General features: G+C 54.7%; 7 protein-coding genes across 7 annotated transcripts in view; 3 read left to right on the top strand and 4 right to left on the bottom strand.

Annotated features, from left to right (window-relative positions):
- Positions 1-444: 444 nt before the first annotated feature.
- Positions 445-1,974, bottom strand: A1O1_02005 (uncharacterized protein; the record flags this gene model as incomplete). The annotated part of the gene is made up of 1 exon (XM_007722917.1): positions 445-1,974. The coding sequence occupies one exon, from the start codon at positions 1,972-1,974 to the stop codon at positions 445-447; it is 1,530 nt and encodes a 509-aa protein (XP_007721107.1).
- Positions 1,975-4,462: 2,488 nt separating this feature from the next.
- Positions 4,463-6,122, bottom strand: A1O1_02004 (uncharacterized protein; the record flags this gene model as incomplete). Its single annotated transcript, XM_007722916.1, has 2 exons — positions 4,463-6,020; positions 6,067-6,122. The coding sequence occupies 2 exons, from the start codon at positions 6,120-6,122 to the stop codon at positions 4,463-4,465; spliced, it is 1,614 nt and encodes a 537-aa protein (XP_007721106.1).
- A 1,240-nt stretch (positions 6,123-7,362) lies between these two features.
- A1O1_02003 (uncharacterized protein) lies at positions 7,363-8,549 on the bottom strand (the record flags this gene model as incomplete). The annotated part of the gene is made up of 6 exons (XM_007722915.1): positions 7,363-7,428; positions 7,490-7,626; positions 7,684-7,716; positions 7,781-8,226; positions 8,283-8,398; positions 8,454-8,549. 6 exons carry the CDS (start codon positions 8,547-8,549, stop codon positions 7,363-7,365), a joined length of 894 nt encoding a protein of 297 aa, XP_007721105.1.
- Positions 8,550-8,931: 382 nt separating this feature from the next.
- A1O1_02002 (uncharacterized protein) lies at positions 8,932-10,647 on the top strand (the record flags this gene model as incomplete). Its single annotated transcript, XM_007722914.1, has 2 exons — positions 8,932-9,027; positions 9,088-10,647. The coding sequence occupies 2 exons, from the start codon at positions 8,932-8,934 to the stop codon at positions 10,645-10,647; spliced, it is 1,656 nt and encodes a 551-aa protein (XP_007721104.1).
- A 1,512-nt stretch (positions 10,648-12,159) lies between these two features.
- Positions 12,160-14,064, top strand: A1O1_02001 (uncharacterized protein; the record flags this gene model as incomplete). The annotated part of the gene is made up of 1 exon (XM_007722913.1): positions 12,160-14,064. The coding sequence occupies one exon, from the start codon at positions 12,160-12,162 to the stop codon at positions 14,062-14,064; it is 1,905 nt and encodes a 634-aa protein (XP_007721103.1).
- A 919-nt stretch (positions 14,065-14,983) lies between these two features.
- Positions 14,984-16,871, top strand: A1O1_02000 (dihydropyrimidinase; the record flags this gene model as incomplete). The annotated part of the gene is made up of 5 exons (XM_007722912.1): positions 14,984-15,154; positions 15,270-15,354; positions 15,441-15,480; positions 15,580-16,011; positions 16,115-16,871. 5 exons carry the CDS (start codon positions 14,984-14,986, stop codon positions 16,869-16,871), a joined length of 1,485 nt encoding a protein of 494 aa, XP_007721102.1.
- A 474-nt stretch (positions 16,872-17,345) lies between these two features.
- A1O1_01999 (uncharacterized protein) overlaps positions 17,346-18,574 on the bottom strand; it is a gene marked incomplete at both ends in the record, with an annotated part of 1,526 nt that continues 297 nt past the window's right edge. The window contains 2 exons of the mRNA XM_007722911.1: positions 17,346-18,307; positions 18,370-18,483. Of these exons, the coding sequence (XP_007721101.1) occupies positions 17,346-18,307; positions 18,370-18,483 (1,076 nt within the window). The remainder of the gene's footprint in view (positions 18,308-18,369; positions 18,484-18,574) is intronic.

Genomic DNA, 18,574 nt, shown 5'->3' with positions numbered 1-18,574 from the left:
GGTTACACAACAGACATCGACCATGGAAACAATTCAGTTGAATGCGGGGAGAAGCGCCAAGCGAACAGTGGCAGCCTTGTCTTCTCGCAGCCTTGCCCCCTTTTCTCCTCTTCTGACAAGGCTGAGAGAGAGTCCGCAAAACCTGAAGAGTGGCGGTCAAGAGTAATTACTCTTTCCAATCCCTGTATCGTCCTCCGCATTTGGGAAATCGTTCCTTGTTGTGGACTGGACTCTAAAGTATCTGGTCATTTCCTTGAAGAAATATATCATTATAGGCATTGCGTGCTATAACCGCTGTACTAATGAATGCCTTTACTAGTCTACACCTTTTGTACAGTCATCTCATCCGCTCAAAAAATGCCATGTCATGATTCGTAATGCTGAGTAAACGCGGCTTCCAACCTCCTCCCTTCCTGTTCCTTCTGGAGCAGTCGCGAGAATCGATCATGTCTGCGACAGTCCGTCCACGCTTCTCAGCCCAAGGCCAATATCTCCGGGGCTACCCTCTTTCAAAGTCGAAGCAGACGAGCTTGCACGAGCGCTAGCACTATCGGTATGAGGCGAGGGAAGTGGAGGCGTTGGATTCCTGGAGGGGTCGACCGAAGGTTGCTTTTTGAGCGTCGGCGTCATCGCGCTCGACGGCGACGGCAAGGGCACGTCATGTTTCCTCGAGATCTTCCTAAATCCTTTGATGGCGTGACCAACGCTTTCGCTCCGTCGGCGGAAGGCGGAGAAAGACTTCTTTCGATCCGTGCTTGACTCTGCGGGTGCCGGCGCATCAGCCATGCTTTCCTCCGCTGGCCGCGTCGGGAGTGACGGCAATGCGGTGATGATGGCAGAACTCCTAGAGCTCGAAATGCTTATTGCTGTCGAAGGACGTTGCAGGTGATTTGGATTGCGAGACTCCGCTGACGGGGTGGACCTCCACTGTGTGTCTGTGTCAGTAGCTGGCCCTGTCCCTGCCTGAATGGCGATCGATGGCCGGGTGATGTGACTCGAAGAACGAGAAAAAGGTCGATTCTCGCTCGCAGAAGTGGGCGTTTTGATCAGGTTTTTGATGCTGCTCATGCGCGCATGGTTGAATGCGGTGGACAGTAAGGGCAGACTGGATGTTCGGTCACCCTTGGGTCTGGTCGACGCCCTGCTCGGAAGGAGGAGCGACTCCTGGCTGGCGTTGCTGATGAGGATAGAGGCATTTGCAGGAAGATCTGGAATTTCGAGCAGCGTAGCTTCAGCCGCCGGGAACTCCGTATAGCTGCTGCTTGTTGATCGACGTTTGGCTGGTCGCTCAGCTAGCTGTGTCATTGGCTCTGAGGAAGAACTTTGCAGCGACGGGGTCCTTCGTTTGTTCTGTTGCGACATGCTGCTGATGGAAATAAGTGAGGGTCGCGATTTCGGTTGGGAAAACGACACTGGTGTAGCGACTTCAACCGGCGAGGGAGTTTCGTCGTCGTCGTCAATCTCGGGCCCCAGGATCTCTGTCAACAGCGATTCCGAGTAAATCGAATAGCGGTCATATCTGAAGTCCGAGAGCGTTGCCAGAGAAGCCTCCAAAACAGGTCTTGGTGACGGGGGCAGGATAGTAACTCGATCATCGTCTAATGTGGTCCTGATGTCGTCCTCCTGCTCTTCCTCCATATATGTCTTCGACGGCGACATCGCGTGTGTCTCGAAGAGCGTGGGCTGGCCAGAAGTTACTCTATTCAAGCAGATGCCATCTGGAGTCAACGCGCTGCGCTCAGAGAGCGTCTCAACCGATGACTCCCGGTCAGACCGCCCGGCGTCCAGATCTAATTCATCTGAAGTGTCGTGGGCTTGCTCCATGTCTTCTGGAATGTGATCATATATCAACATCCGTCTCTTGTGTTCCTGGAATCTTTCCTCCTCATAAGCCTTCTGCTCCTCTCTCTCTTGAAACTTCCTTCTCCGAGCAGAAGCAGACCTCATGTCCCGGGATTTCAGTGCTTGGTCCATGGGTCTGGCATTCCTTCGCCCGGTGCGGTTGGTTGATAAGAGTCAAAGGAAGAGCTGGACACGACGGGGAGAGATGTCATATGTTGGAGCACGTTAAGAACTCGGAAGGAACCAAGAGGGTTGTGGGAGAGGAGGGGCTGGAGCGAGCTGTCACTTGGAACTCCAACGGTAGCAGGGACTATCGAATGGAACCAAGGATGCCAGAGCGTTCATGAACTTGAATGACAGGGACAGGCCAGATGACAGTGCAGAGTAACTTTGTGTGACAGGCAGATCGCCCGATGGTCATGGCAGACCCGGCTCGTGCGCAAGCGTGGCTCCCAAACCGAATAAAGCGGACAAGTGCAAGCCACCGAGAGCGACGCTTTCTATAATTGTCGACGTTGAACGAGAGATATGACCTAGAAGCAACGAGTGACAGGCCTAGGGAAGGGGAGGACTGCTGCAGAATGGCGCAGAGTGAACAAACCAATCTTGTAGACGAGGCAGAAGGAGTTAGGGCCGATCGCTTAACAGTTAGTTATCCTGGATGAGATTGCAGCCAGTGTGATAGAAAGCCGGGCCTCATCTTTCCTGTTTCTTTTTGGGACGAAAGAGTGTCAGAAAGTCAGAGATGCTGGGGCCAGGTGGAGCATGTGGAAACCAGAGAGAGCTTCACCAGTCCGAAGCCAGCGTTTCATCAGTGTGTGGACTCCAAACTTGACACACGGACGCTTGTGGCTGTCGGCCTGGGAGCACGGATCTCTCCCGACTGATAAAAGGTCCGGTCCATCTCTCTGTCTGTCAACAAAGGTCTGGAAGGAAAGGCGGTGGTTCTCCCTTTGGCCGAAGCGGAAAAAAACAAAAACAAACCGCAGATAGGAAGCATCTTAGTCTGTTGTCTTGATGCTGACCGCCTATTTGGGAATTGTGGAGAGTGGTAGCGACCATCGTCCAGGTGGAAACGCCATGTACCAGCCCAGATCCAGATCAGTGGCATCAAGCGTCCTCGCTAACATACAGGTGCGTTGCTTCTGGGAAAGGCCAGGTGCCTGGGGCAAACTTTGTTCCGGAGTGGCACAAGAATACCAGGGATCAAGGCCCTAAGGAGTAAAGCTTCAGGGGCCAATTAAGCCTGAGGACAGAAGGCGGTGTCGAATGAGGATGGGCTTGAGAGCGAGGCTTGGAGGCGAGCAGCCAGCAAATCCCAGCTTCAGAGAGGAGGCGAACTGATGCGGCCAGGTCAAGCCACCATAGATACAGGTACAAGGTAGGCTGGTAAGCGAGTAGCAGTGAGAGAAACTCGAAGTGGTGGTATTGGTGGTCAACTTGAAGCGGACAGTCCCTCCTTTGGCCGTGTTCAGTTTGCTAGCCAGCGGACACCTGCAGATCGTAGTAAGGATAGGACCCTGGTGTAACCATGTACTCTGTCTTCTGTAATCATAAAGATAACGTACGTCTCCACAGTCTTCGAAGTAGTTATCGTCATTCTGTACGTAGTTCTGGTGGAGTGACTCGCGCTTCGTGCACGATGGAAGCTCTCACTTGAAGAGCTCTGTGCTGGGCCACATCACATCCCTCGATGATCATTTTGTGGTCTTCAAGAAGAAGGATTGACAGCGCTTCAGAGTTTGTGAATCTTGGAAAGAATACCAGCCCTGGTGAGATCAAACACGTGTGTCCCGAGCACACACACTATAGCTAGCCCTTGGTCATGGTCCCTGCTGTGTACCCGTTGACATAGCTGCTGTGCGCACCTGATGGTCGAATGTTGATGTTGATGTTGATGTTGACATCCAGTATCAATGATGCCTAGCTGGCTGGCTGGCTGGTTGTAGCTTCCAAAGAGGCAAAGAGGCCAGTCGTGTGAAATTGCTCGGTGGGATCTGGCCGTTGGTGCACGGTCGTCCTGATTTCACATCCATCCATCCATCAACCATACAGGTAATGAGCAGATGGTCCATGCGATGATTGCAGACCGCGCCGTTAGACGTCAAAGCAATGTCATTCGGGATCTCCCTCGACCTAGTCAGTAGTCAGGCACCTGAGCATCATTAACACCTCATATTGTTAGCCCGCTTCTGGATTCGGATTACAGATTACTCTTTCGGAACATGTTCTCATTTCGGGTTTGTCTCTAATCTCGGCCCTCTGATCAAGATCAACAGGGTCTGCTTTTGGTCGGTCGATCAATCGACTGTTCGCCCGCCCCGGACCAAGGATTGTCCGTCTTACCCCCCAAGTCAGCCTTGTGTTGTTACGTACTGTATCACAAGTTGATCAAACCATGCAAGTCAGTGTCTGGTGTCTGGACCAGGTGCTACATCTATCAGGTCACACAGTTTCGCCTCGAATCTCGGTAAGAGCAATAGCCCCGGCGTGAGCCACCACAACGGGGTTTGTACGCTGTCTGTCAGAGCACCTATCACGGACTCCTTTTCCTTGTTTTCTGATCAAGACAGAATGTAAACATTATTCCTGCTATGGTCATCTGCGAGCTCCTCTCCTCTTAAGCTTCTATGGACAGCTCCCATTCCAACATCCATTCTTGCACTATCTGGGCCAACTCTTTCTGCGCGTTTGCCACAGGAGCCGGAGGCAAGTCCGGTGTCGTCTCGTTTGGAAACAGGCCATTTTCCTCATAGTGGTGAATGGCGTTCGCAATCAGGATCACTGGCTCACTGGCGGTACTCGTATCGTTCAGTCGATCGGGAACGTCGAGCGTGGCAAGCGGCGTCGCTGGCCGCCACGGGTCGATTTCTCCGCCGACCAACGCCAGGCGCGGGTAAGAGATGTTGAACCCTCCCCACTGGTTGATGGTGTCGACATCTGGAGGCGAGGTGATGTTAAAGGCGTACCGGCAAACCAGGGTGAGATAGTCCAGCGTCAACAGTCGAGAGATCAACGGGAGGCGGTCGGCAGGAACGCCTGAACCCGTCTGAATATAGCCCCATTCGGTGCAATACTGGTAAGCCCATGACAAGGAATTGTAGTTCGAGATGTCCTTGTCGGTGTACATGCTGGCTGACGAATTGTGAGCACTGTAGCATTGATCCAGAGTCTCGTCGCAGGATCCGGCATAGCTGTCATTGATCCACCCCATGAAGTTCAACAAACGGGGGGTCAATGTTGCGCTTTCATTGCCCCATCCTCCCGCTGCAATGAGGGAAGACGCATTCGATGCCATGTCGGCATAACCCGGCCACAGCACAGTGTCGGATGAGAGGTTGCCGCAGTAGTAGTCGAACTCGGGACTGTTGACGGCAGGGTCCCAGTTCTTCGACTGCCACCAGCCAACTCCACCAGAGACCAGATTGGCAAAATCATCGTTGTAAGTAAGGCCCTCCAGACCAAATCCTGTTTTGAGCTCGGCCACGGTGGACGAGTCATTCTTCATGAGGATGTTGTCCACCACATTGATCAGCTTCTCCTGGGTATCGATACAAACGGGTGGGCCATATTCGCGAATTGGTTCATAATATTCCCAGTAGTCATAGATGGCCTCGGTTACCCCGGACGAGGAGATCGATCCCCAGGTGAGTTCTGGATACAGCTTTCGCAGGAAAGCAGCGAACCCACCGGCATAGGAGCCGCCGTAAGCGATGTACGGCGTCCCGGGGGCCGTCAAGTTGAGATGCTCCAGGCCGGGAAAGACAATGTGCGAGGCAAAGTATGCTTGATCCGCCAATGCCTGTTCCGTGGACAAGAATCGCAGATTCTCCGTGGACAGATCCGGCGTAGGGAAGCTGGTGCCATAGTATCGATGTTCGAGAATGACGCCGAGACCGTTGGTGGCTGAGGCCAAGATGGCCACGATGCCTTTCTGCAGGAACGGTAAGCGTTCAGATGCATCGGCTTCACCACTTTGCAAAACAATGACCGGTCCTCCGGGCTTGTAGTACGTTGCATCGAAGAAGTATCTCAGGTTGAAAGAGTCGTTCGAGTGAGGCTCATACTTGGAGTCGTTGTGGAAGTGGTCTACCGGGACGGAAATGTTGTGGGCTGGATACAGCTCCGCTGGGTCGACGTCCCTTGCCACCAGTCCATGAGGAGCAGGCGCCAGGTTTCTATCGCCGTCAGAGAGATCCGAAGTGGTTATAGCATTTGACATACCTTGCCAATACCAGGCCGCATAGCGAGCCGATGCCGAGTAACAGAGCGCCTCTCATGGTGTAGGCTCGACGAATGTGCCTGGACAATTTGACCAGGCAGACGAGCAGGATAAGTAGGAAATAGCTCGTCCAAAGGTACAGTTGTGGTACCTCGATGTCTCGTGAGGCCGAGGCATGGTTGGCCACCGATACCATGCTACCCAGGTACCTGGCGCAAAGTTTCGTTGCTCGCTTCTGCCCTGGCGAATGACACCTGCCCTGATGAGTGTAGTTTCAGCAGTTATCGAGGAAGCTCGGGAAACTATGACGCTGTTGACGTGTGGAAATGCAACGTTGCGTGCCAGATCTCACCGTCCACGAGGAAGGTGACCACTCATCGCAAGGATGCCGGGGCGGGACGCAGCTCGCAGATAGGATGATCGGCTCGGTCGCAGCACGACGAAGGCGTGGAGAAGCTTGATGGAGAATAAAGGACGGAGAGGTGTCGACGATAGATATCCAAGTGGGACCTGGAAAGAGCTGGGGTTACACATCGGTGAATGGAAGCTCACGATCAAGCTTTGGAGGGGCTGATAACAAGCTCTCTGATGCCAGGGCCGCCCGCCGTCAATCCTCCCTGGGTATAGCGTTACCGGTCAAGCCTGCTCCATTGGCGATAGCCACCCAAGGTTCGATCTTGTGAGAGTAACGATGCCTTCTACCTCTGCCATGCTTTGCTATTGCTGACCAGAAAAGATGATATTGTGTGAGCCGGGATCTTTGGTTGTGCTCGCCCGGTCGGATTATTTGACAACCGTTCAGGTGTTCACGGTTTGCGGTCAAATTGATCGGCGCAGCGTCTGGAGCTGCCAGGGCCACTTCCGCATGATCGCCAAATGATTAATGCATATCTCTTTGTATATACTGTGCGATTCTTCACGCCTTTCACGCTCGAGGCACGGTGTTGAACAAGGGTCTTTTCTGGCCGAGAAGGAACTGGATCTCCTCATGGATGGCCTGAGATCGGGCGGTCGTCGCAGGTGTTTCGCCCATCAGCCCATGAGACAAGGAGGCCGTTCACGTCTATCCATTAGTTACTGAACTCTTTGAAACACCAGCTACGTTTGGTTCCTGATCCTCGGATTCCCAGCCGTTCACACTCTCCTGCCGAATGCGGCTGTTTCGGCGCCAAGGCTGCCCAATCCAGCAATATACAACGGGGCAGAACCCGCCCACTGCATCCCCTCCTACCTCTCCGTTACTACTATCTTCTTTCTAGCATAAACAAATCTGCCAACGTAGAAGAGCATCCGTGGCCTCATTGTCCGTTTGCCAGTAGCACTCTGCCGCCGTCCACACATAAACACCTGCCATCGACATAGGCCTAGCGGACCGTAGATCAGTATCCCTGATCGACCATTCATTATAAGCGACACGAGACTTACTCCTGCTTCACTGCTCAAGTAAAGAATTGCGCCCGCAATGTCTTCCATCTTCCCTATTCGTGCTGCCGGCATGGCCTTGAAAAGTTCCGCAAACTGGTTGTTGCCTTCTTCCACTGGATTCATTCTACTAGGCACGACTGCAAGGATATCTGTCAGCGTCCACTGGGCTCGACTCGACGAGGCGTCCAACTTACAGCCTGGGTTGATGGCATTCACTCTGACATACCCTGAGCCGGTCCACCATCGTCAGTAACATGGCCAGGACATGGGTCCAAAAGAAGTCCAACTCACACTTGGCGAACTTGCTCGCCAGCAGCGCCACCAAATGATCGATGGCTGCTTTGCTCGCGGCATAGCTGGTCAGGTCGACATTGGTGCAATTGTGCATACTTGCACAGCTGCTGGTGATGATCATGACACCGCGACCTTCATCTCTCCCTCGTCGTCCATTGCCCAGGTCGAGCTCACTGGCCGCCACCAACAACTTCAGCAGAGCAACAGACAGGAAGTAATGTGCCGTGACATTCACGCGGAAGGTGTCGTCCCAATCGGAATGCACTGAAGACCACAGGGATGCCTGCAGTTCATCGAGTGAGGCTGTCTTGACATTGCACGTCCGGGGCGGATCTCGTCGAATGCCAGCATTCGAACAGAAAATGTCGAGGTGAGATTCGTGTTTCTCGAGTTCGGCGGCAACGGCAGCGATGCCTTCCTTGGACGACAAGTCGCTTTCAAATCTTTCAACGTCGTGAATATTAGCTCACGCATGAGGGAAGAGCATGTCGCGTTGTACCCTACAGCGCTACCTCCTGAAGGCTTCCCCAGCTCGTTGAGTTCAGACACTGCCCCTTGGATGTCGTCTGTGGGCAGAGCCGTCACGTAGACCTTTGCACCGTTGGCCACGAGACCCTGGATTGCCATTCGAGTTACTTTTGTTGTTTAGGATGGGGAAGCATCATCTCACCTTTGCAATCATCAGTCCAATTCCACTGCATCCGCCTGTCACCAGAGCCACCCTGCCCTTGACACCAAACAGATCAGCCACGGAAAGAGAAGACATGATCTGCCCTTCACAACGATACAGAAGGAGGTACGAAGCAATAAGTTCAGTTCAACCCAGTCTCATGCTCGATCTCTCCTCCTTGCAGGTCGAGACCATGCCATCATGTCGTTGCCGCTGCTGGCGACGGAGCCTCGTCCATCTCCGTCCGGCTGGCCCAGCGGCCCTCGCACAAGTCCGTCCGCCACGCCGGCGAATCTGGGTGGATTCATCCGTTCACGCTGGATGGCAACACGGAGATATCAACTCGGTCCCAATGTATAAAACCTCTCGTCAGGGTCTTTTGCTAGTCCTTCTTCCTTGTCTGGAAGTCAACAGCCTCAAGACGCCACCGTCGTGCGACATCCAACACAACCGGTGAGACAAGCACACCACGACTATCATGGCTTTATCAGTGAGCGGCCTCCTCCAGGCCATCAACCATGACTACACCCTTTGGATCGTGGGAGGAATTGTGCTAGTCTACGGACTGTACTGGGTAGGCCTCAACCAGACCACTAGCCTTCTGCCTGCCGCTCGAGACTAACATGTTGCGCAGTGGGCAACATCCACCGACATCCCCAAAATCAAAGGCATTCCCGAGATCCCCGGCGCGATCCCCGTGTTTGGCCATCTCCTCAAACTCGGCGAAGACCATGCGACAGTCTGCGAAGCTTGGTGGCGCAAGTACCGGCAATCGGTGTTCCAGATCCGCCTGGGCAACACTCGAGCGGTGGTGGTCAACTCGTTCGACGACGCGAAGCAAATGCTGGTCGGGCACCAGAATGCCGTGATCGACCGACCGACGCTGTACACGTTCCATGGCGTGATCTCGTCGACACAGGGGTTCACCATCGGGTCCAGCCCGTGGGACGCATCGTGCAAGAACAAGCGCAAGGCGGCCGGACAGGCACTTGGGCGACCGGCGATGAGAGGATACTTCGACATGTTCGATCTGGAGTCGTACTGTATCGTGCGCGACCTGTTCCGGGACAGCAAGAACGGCGAACTGGAGATCGGGGTGCGGCCGTACATCCAGCGGTACGCGCTCAACACGACGCTGACGCTCTGCTACGGGATCCGCATGGACAACGTGTATGACGAGATGCTGCGGGAAATCCTGCACGTGGGGTCGGCGATTTCGCTGCTGCGGTCGGCGTCCGAGAACTACCAGGACTACGTGCCAATCCTGCGGTACTTCCCGAACAACGAGAAGAACCGGCGGTCCAAGGAACTGCGCGACCGCCGCGACCGGTACCTGAACTTCCTGCTCAACAAGGTGCGCGACATGATCGCCAAGGGCACGGACAAGCCGTGCATCAGCGCGGCGATCCTGAAGGACCAAGAGACCAAACTGACGGGCGTCGAGGTGTCGTCCATCTGCCTGTCTCTGGTGTCGGGCGGGTTCGAGACCATCCCGGGCACCCTGACCTCGTGCATCGGCTCGTTGTCGACCAAGGAGGGCCAGGTCTTCCAGGAGCGCGCCTACGAGGACATCAAGCGCCACTACCCCGACCTGAAGGACGTGTGGGCCAACAGTTTCCAGGACGAGAAGGTCCCCTACGTCAACGCCATCATCAAGGAGGCCGCCCGCTACTACACCGTCAGCGCCATGTCCCTGCCGCGCAAGACCGTCAGCGACATCGACTGGAACGGCGCAAAGATCCCGGCAAAGACCATGATCCTGATCAACGCCCAGGCTGCCAACCACGACGTCGACCACTTCGGCCCCGACGGCGCCGTCTACAACCCGGAACGCTGGCTCAACGACGAGTTTGTCATGAACCCCTCGTCCACTGTCCCGGAAGAGAAGCCCGGCCAGGGCATCCAGCATTTCTCCTTTGGCGCCGGCTCGAGAGCCTGCTCCGGCCAATTCATCGCCACACGCCTGCTGTACACCGCTCTGATCCGCTTGTTGTCGTGCTACAAGATCGTCGCGAGCGAGGAGGAGCCCCCCAACACCGACTATGTCGATTACAACCAGTTCAAGACCGCTTTGGTTGCCATCCCGCGGGACTTCAAGGTCAAGTTGATCCCGAGACACCCCGAGAGTGTGATCCAGGACGTCATGGCTGACGCGAAGGAGCGCACCAAGGATTACTATGTCGAGTCGAACTGAATATGACATGTACATGTACGTGGGCAGTTCGAATTGGATCCTATGTTGATGGACTGGACTGGATTGCATAGCATCGTGTTTAAGGGGGGATGGTTGCATATAGCCTGGCGCAGAGCTTTCATGGCCACTTCTAAGTTGCTCCAGGGATGAGCGTTGAGCCAACCAGAGTATAATGGCATTTGGATGGCAGATCATTTAACGGCACGGCAGAAAAGCATAGAGAATAGAGAACGGCTGGGTGTCATACTACATACGGTACAGACATCACGGCTTCCGATGCTCTATCGGCTGTTATCAACGATCTCCCTCCCAAACAAAACCACCTGCAGGACCCAAGATCGTAACATCTGCGTACGAACCTGAAACGTCTTCCTCCACAGCCGATGGGCCAAGGTGCTAACAGCTGAAGGCTTGTAGACCCTGAGTACCGTGTCCTAATACACAATATGCCGGCGCTGATAATCCTCAAGATACCTTGGAGAGGCACAAGGCTGGTGGGTCCTCAGACCGCCATCGAGTCATCGAGTCATCGAGTCTTGGAACAGCGAAGATTTGGAGTGAGTACCAAATCACCCATTATTAGGTTAGATACCCTATAGTCTAGGAAAAGTAATCATGAGAATGCACTACTAAGGTACCTTAGGATGTGTGGTGCAGTGTGTGGTGTGAGAGAAACAGATCACCATCAGTCTCTGACTACATACCTACCTTCTGACGGTCATTTCCGCTCTCCTTATCGTCAACCTCGGTCCCGTGGTGATGATGACGGACTGTCAGACCAATCCCATCGTCTGGCTTCTGACTGGCCCGCCCAATCAGGCGTCGGAGATGGTCGTTTGGCCAATGAGAAACACAGAAGGAAAAAGTTCTTTGATGACGAATCCACTAAATTGTTTCCTTATCGCCGTATCGCCTTCAAGTTTGATCTTATCGCATCCTTTGCCCAAGAGTTCTTGCGGGCAATCAATCCATCAATCCACCAATCCACCGAGCCCACCATTGACCCTGGACATGGCGGGCGATAAGACAGGCAAAGCGCGCAGTCCGGTCCACAAGAAAATGGAGGGAGAGAACCCGTCGAGTGATCTACTCGGGGCAGGGTGGACGCGGCTATGTGCATTCTTGTAGTCTCACTGCTGACTGTTGACTGCTGCTGTGCTTCAGGTACCAAGTGCTAAGGACGTGCAGTGAAACGAGACCAGTCCATTGACGGTAGAAGGCGAGGTGTTCATCGAGGGGTTATCGCCCACCAGAAGAGCAAGAGCAAGAGCTTTGATATTCAAGACATCTACCTCGGTCCTGGTGGGTTGGTTGTCCGTCGTCGGGGCGCTGACTGTAAAAGCTGCCACCAGATCGACGACTGGTGAACGGTCGGTGGACGTGAGTGTGAGGGTGAAGGTGATCAAACCGAGACAAAAGAAGGAGACGAGAAGCGCCAACTGGGGGTGCCATCCTTTGGACCCTCTGTTTCTCTAATCTATAGTCGCTCGTCAAAAGAACACCTCTACCACAATGGCTTCTTCATCATCATCCGAACAACTACCCTCCATCGACACCGATGTCCTCATCGTCGGCGCCGGCCCAGTCGGCCTCAACCTGGCCTACCAGCTGCGACGGTATTCATCACCGCCAATCTCCACGGGAAGCCCGATCTCCATTCACATCATCGAAAAACACCCCAAGCCGGTGCAAGAACACTTCGGCCGCGCGGTGACATTCTGGCCGCGCTCAATGGAGATCCTGGCGCAAATGGGCCTCGCAGACCAAATCACCCAGCAATGTGTCGCTGTGCGATCGTCCGCGGCCTACGACGCCAGCGGCAAAGAAGTGTTTGGCCGAGGCTGGAGTTTCCTCGAAGGCATCGAGGACACGCGGTTCCGCTTCGCCAGCGTGTTGCGGCAGAAGTTCGTGGAAGACATTGTGCGCTTGGAGCTGCAGAAGCTAGGCGTCCAAGTCAGCGAGATGCGCAAGTTCGTCGGGTTGGAAATCGACGAGTCCATCGCTCCGGGCGAGATGGGCCGAGTCAAAGCGACCATTCTTGACACCACATCTACTGGTGAGGGCGGAGAACAAGAAGAGCGGAAATATGTGGTCAACTGCCGCTACTTGATCGGCTGTGATGGATCAAGGACGCTGGTGCGTGGCGCCGCGGGGATCGAGTCGGACGGAGACCGGACGGAGGACAAATGGGTGCGCATCGACGGGGTGTTAAAGAGCACCAATATGCCGAAACCGCGGTCGTACGGGGCGATCGAAAGTCCCATCTATGGCAATGTGCTGTGGATCCCGCTGGACCATGGCGCCACGCGCATCGGGTTCGCGTTGAGCGAGGACCGGCGCAAACTGTACAAGGAGCTCAACCAGGAAGTCTTCATCCAAGAGGCCAAACTGTCCGTCAAGCCCTTCGACATCGAGTATGAGCGCGTGGACTGGGCGAGTGTGTATAGTGTCGGCCAGCGCGTGGCCCGGAGTTTCTGGGCGAAAGAGTCGGTCTTTCTTGCGGGCGATGCCGCGCACAGTCACAGCTCGGGCGCTGGTCAGGGGATGAACGCCGGCATGCACGATGCGGTCAACTTGGGCTGGAAGTTGGCGCTTGTTTTGACGGGTGTTCTGAAACGCGACGTTCTGGCGACCTACGATCTCGAGAGACAACCGAATGCGAAGAAACTGATCAAATATGACGAGGATATCAGCGTCCTGGTCACGGGAAGACTGCCCAAGGGCTGGAAGGGAGATCCGAAAGAGGACCCTAATGTCGTTTTGGGCAGGATCTTGCAGGAAGCGAAAGGGTTCAATACCGGGTTGACCATCGGCTTCGCACCGAACGTTGCCGTCTTACGAGACGATCAGGATCTGGACGAAGCGGCGTTGGCGAAGCGCACCATCCTCCCAGCACCGGCGATCCCAGGATTCCGCGCACCGGATGTCCAAGTGCTGACGCCTGCCTTGTGGGAGCCTGTGTGGCTACAGCATCTGATGCCCAATCTGGCGAGATTCTATGTCCTGACTTTCGTGGGCAAGTCGCCAGAATCCAAGGTCCAGTTTGTCAATATGAAAGCCGGCATTCAAAAGAATCCACACTTGAAGCCGGACAAGACCCCGGGCACTTCTCAGCCCGAAGAACCCAACGGCGTCCATGTCAATGGTTCGGCTGGGCAGCGAGCGTGGCCTGTTGAGTTCCTCACCATCTTACCCGACAAGGTTGGAAACGCGTGGTTCGAGCTGGGCACCGATCCATTAGGCAGAGTATACTACGACAACGAGGGAGTCGCCAACCAGCGATACGGCGTGGAAAAGGACGCAGGGGCAGTCTTTGTTCTTCGGCCAGATGGTTGGATTGGTGCCAGATTTCCCCTGGAGTCCAAAGGCCTTGTCGATGCCATAGACGCATATTTGGGCGGGTTGCTCCATGGGTAGAATTGTATACATGGACACTACGATCCAAGGGTCTTGAACTTCCTTCGCCGTCTTTGATCTCCAAAGCCAACGTTTCCATTCCATTTCATGCCTGGTGACTTGGAGATACCGTCCACTATTTCGGCGTTACACGTAACGGAGGCCTGGAGAAGGAACAGGGCTCGAGAGGGTACTATACTATGATTGTATGGTCAGCATGCACTTCACCAGCAAGACGGAGATGCTCGTGCTCCCCGTCCACATCCACATCCACGTCCACTTTGCTCTTCTCCGCGCAAAGGAGATCGATGAACAGGTAAGGTATCCACTGAGCGCGTATTGTCAATACGCTTGGAGTCGTAGTAAGTCCGTTCATCACCGCGAGAGATTTCTCTACCGGACATGCATCATGTAAGCGCAGTACTCGTGGGTATCCGTGGGTGTAGGTACCTGTAGTTTCTCTGGGCGAGGATGAATAAATGCTCGCAAGCGGTCGCGAGTATCCATAACGGTACATAAGGGGAGTGAGTGCCTATCAGGAGGCTGCCTGCCCAGGTGGGTAGAGCTCTTATCGAGAGAGTGCCTATCAGGATAGCAGCATAGTGCCCATCAGCAGGGTGCCCGTGCCTATCAGGAGGGTAAGGTAGGTATAGTACCCTAACAGCACACAGTAAGGGTCTGTGGTACCTAATTTGTATCTTACGTGATAGGAACAGCGCCGAGTATTACCTCCGTACCTCGATATCCGCGATAACAAGACCCTCCCACTGCGATAACCAAGTCCAAGGGTCCCTCCGATCGTAGTCCAAACCGTGTGGGCTAGGGAGCGGGCGGGCATGCGAGATCATTGAAATATGAGATCGTCCCTTGACTCCCATCGGCCTCGTGGGCTGCTCGTCGCCTGCGCCCGAGCCTGTACCTGTACTTATACCCGTCCGTGATGGATAGCTTCGATCTCCTCGTGATCAACGGTCTGGTCGTGACGGCGTCCGACACCGCCAACTACGACATCGCCATCAAAGATGGGAAGATCGCGCTGCTGGCTCCTCCGGGCGTGCTGGACGTGAAGAAGGCGACCAAGGTGATTGACGCCGAGGGGGGGTATGTCATGGTAGGTATTCCAATCTACTTATGTTTCTGTTCTCCACTGCTCTACTCTCCGAGAAGTGGTGCTACTGCTCCGTTCTGCTATAGACACTCAAGCTGACTCTTTGTTCGCGTGGCAGCCCGGGGGCATCGATTGCCATGTCCACCTCGAAGAACCTGCGCTGTTTGGAGGCAAGGGGAGGAGCTCCGACACCTTCGAGACCGGTTAGTTAGGACCTTTGGGCTTCAAACACAAAAAAGCAGGGATTGTATCGAATCCAGGGCTGAGAGACATATGTGTGTCTGGATAGGAACAAGAAGCAGTATTTGCGGAGGCACCACGACGATTGTGTATGTGATATTTGTTTGGCTGGATCTCCTGCTTCCAGTCCAGTTGTTCGTGGCGTGTTTGTGTGAGTGCGTTTCATGACTGACAAGTGGGTGTTATAGAGCGTTTGCGCCTCAGCCGAAAACCATCCCTTCTCTTCTGCAGGTTCTGGAAGACACCCATGCCCGAGCCCGGGGGAATTGCTATACCGACTACTCGTTCCACCTGCTCGTCGGATATCCGGGCGAGCAGGCGCTGTCGGAATTCCCGCGGCTGCGCGAACTCGGCATCTCCTCGCTCAAGATCTACATGACCTATGCGGCGCTGCAATTACGGGACGACGAGATCTTGGACGTGCTCCTGGCGTCGAGAAAGGAAGGCATCACCACCATGATCCACGCCGAGAATGGCGACGTGCTGAACTGGATGACCAAGAAGTTGGAGGAGAGACGATTGTTTGCGCCCAAATACCATGCCACGTCGCGGCCGCAGATCGTGGAGACCGAGGCTACGAACCGGGCCATTGCGTTGGCTGAGTTGATGGATGCGCCGATGTGAGTTCAAGTTCGATTTCATCTCTTCTTTTTCTTTCGTCTCTCTCTCCTTTCTTCCTCTGTATCACAAGGGACCAATCTAATCGGCACCCCAATCTCACAGTTTGGTCGTCCACGTCTCCTCCCCCAGCGCCGCAGCTCATCTCCGAAACGCCCAGACACGCGGTCTCCCCGTCTACGCCGAGACGTGTCCGCAATACCTCTTCCTGACGCGCGGGGATCTCGACAAACCCGATTTCGAAGGCGCCAAATGCGTCTGCTCGCCGCCGCCGCGCGAGTCCTCCGACGACCATGAAGCCATCTGGATCGGTCTGGCCAATGGCACGTTCACCGTCCTGTCCTCCGACCACTGTCCCTTCATGTACGACGACTACGAGACGGGTAAGAAATCCATCATCAGCAAGGACTATCCGGAAGGTCGATTCAGCGGGATCCCCAACGGCTGTCCGGGCGTCGAGACCCGACTGGCCGTTACCTTGAGTGCGAACCGGCTCCCCCTGCAGAAATTCGTCGAGGTCACCAGCACAAACGCCGCCCGGCTTTACGGCCTCTATCCTCAGAAAGGGACCATCCTGCCGGGCGTCAGTGATGCCGACCTGACCATCTGGTATCCGCCGGGGAAGCTGGGGACTTTCAAACTCACCAATTCCATGCTCCATCACAACGTGGACTATACTCCGTTTGAGGGGATGGAGTTGAACCAGTGGCCGAGATATACTATTTTGAGAGGAGAGATGGTTTGGGATAGAGACGGCGGTGGTCTGCTTGCAAAGAAAGGCTGCGGCAAGTTTGTGGCGAGAGGGAAGAGCACGCTGCCTGGGCCGAGGAAACAAGGGGAATGGGATGTCAGTGCTTTCTGAGAGAAGAGATCGAGCCTCTATTGCACAATTAGTACAATTGATTGTTTTCTCACTTCTAGAGAGACGGTTTTGTGCTTAAGTGCCCGGTACAATTATCGTTGGTCTCTAGTCTAGTATCTAGAGACTCTCAGCTCGAGTACCTAGGGGTCCACCATTGTCTCATCTTCATAGCTGGATGTTCCAGCCCATTTGCAAGCGACTTCATGTTCCTGTGAATTAACTGTGGCCGTTTCCAAGCCTTGAGCTGAGGTTCCCGCTCCAGGAAATGCCAGTCGCTTTTCACCATCTGCTTTTCTCTGTTTCTCCCGTGACATGAGAGATGCAGGACAGGCACAATACATAGATTGATGGCCAATGCAATGCGTCGACCTATTAACCTGTCCTTGCCAACCATGTCATGCGGCAGCGACCAACAGTCGTCGAGGATCAAGTCCAACTTTGGTCGGAATCGACTGACGGCCAGTGTTCGGCGCGCTAGTTCTTCGGGGTACGTCTGTCACCAATGACGCCGACATTGGCTGGTGGTGCAGAGTTCAATCCGGTGGCAGCTTCACTCTGTCCAATGGTGCCAGGCTCGTCGAGTGGCAAAGGTGCATTGATCTGATCAGCGAAGGGAACAGTGCGTCGAGGAGTCGGAGCATAGGCACTCGTCAATGGGGCTATGACACCGTTGTTGCGAGCACTGGTGGCGTATCTACGTGCGATGCGAGCGTAAGGGTCGAGAGACTCGTAGGCATCGTTACCGCCAGCACCGGTGATCGATGCACGTGAGATGTCACCAACAGAGTAGAGAGACCCGTAGGCAATCCCACCGCTAGCATCGGTGGTGGATGCAGGTAAGACGTCACCAACAGGGTAGAGAGACTCGTGGGCAACATCACCGCCAGCACTGGTGATGGGTACACGAGCCATGTGACCGTAAGGGTAGACAGACTGGTAGGCACCGTTACTGCCAGCACTGGTGATGGGTGCATGAGCCATATGACCGTAAGGGTAGACAGACTGGTAGGCACCGTGACCGCCAGCACTGGTGATGGGTGCATGAGCCATATGACCGTAAGGGTAGACAGGCTGGTAGGCACCGTAACCGCCACTGCCGATGATCGTAGGACGAGATATGTAGTAGTGAGGGTTGACAGAGTTGTTGGCAACGTCACCGCCACCGCCACCGCTGGTGATGGATGATCGAGACAAGTGACCGGGAGAGTTGGCAGACTGGTATGGAACGAAGCCAGCGAAGCGAAGCGGACCGCGGTAGTACATGTCTGTGACCCCAACAGGGGCGAAGACCAAGCCAGAGGGATTGTAGATGACGGTGGACGCACTGGAGTGGCTCGAGTCATTTCGCGCGATGCTGCTTCCATTGACAAAATTGTTGACGGCCCCGCCATGATTGAGACTGTCACGTTGCTTGAGGTAGTCACTCAAGTTGCTCCCTGTTGTTTTTGTTAGATGACTCAAAGTGAAGAATCCTGCTAGAGACTCTGTTCATTCTTACCTTGACCCAAGTCGATTGCACCACGGCGGGCATGGAGACCAGGATTGACGCGACCAGTATTGGCGAGACCCGGATTGGCGAGACCTGTATTGACGAGACCAGGATTGGCGAGACCTGTATTAGCGAGACCGGCATTGACACGGTCGGCATTGACACGGTCGGCATTGACACGGTCGGCATTGACACGGTCGGCATTGACACGGTC

Source organism: Capronia coronata (genome assembly GCF_000585585.1).
Source record: "Capronia coronata CBS 617.96 chromosome Unknown acBCG-supercont1.2, whole genome shotgun sequence".
NCBI lineage: Eukaryota > Fungi > Ascomycota > Eurotiomycetes > Chaetothyriales > Herpotrichiellaceae > Capronia > Capronia coronata.
This window is presented reverse-complemented; position numbering and strand designations above follow the sequence as displayed.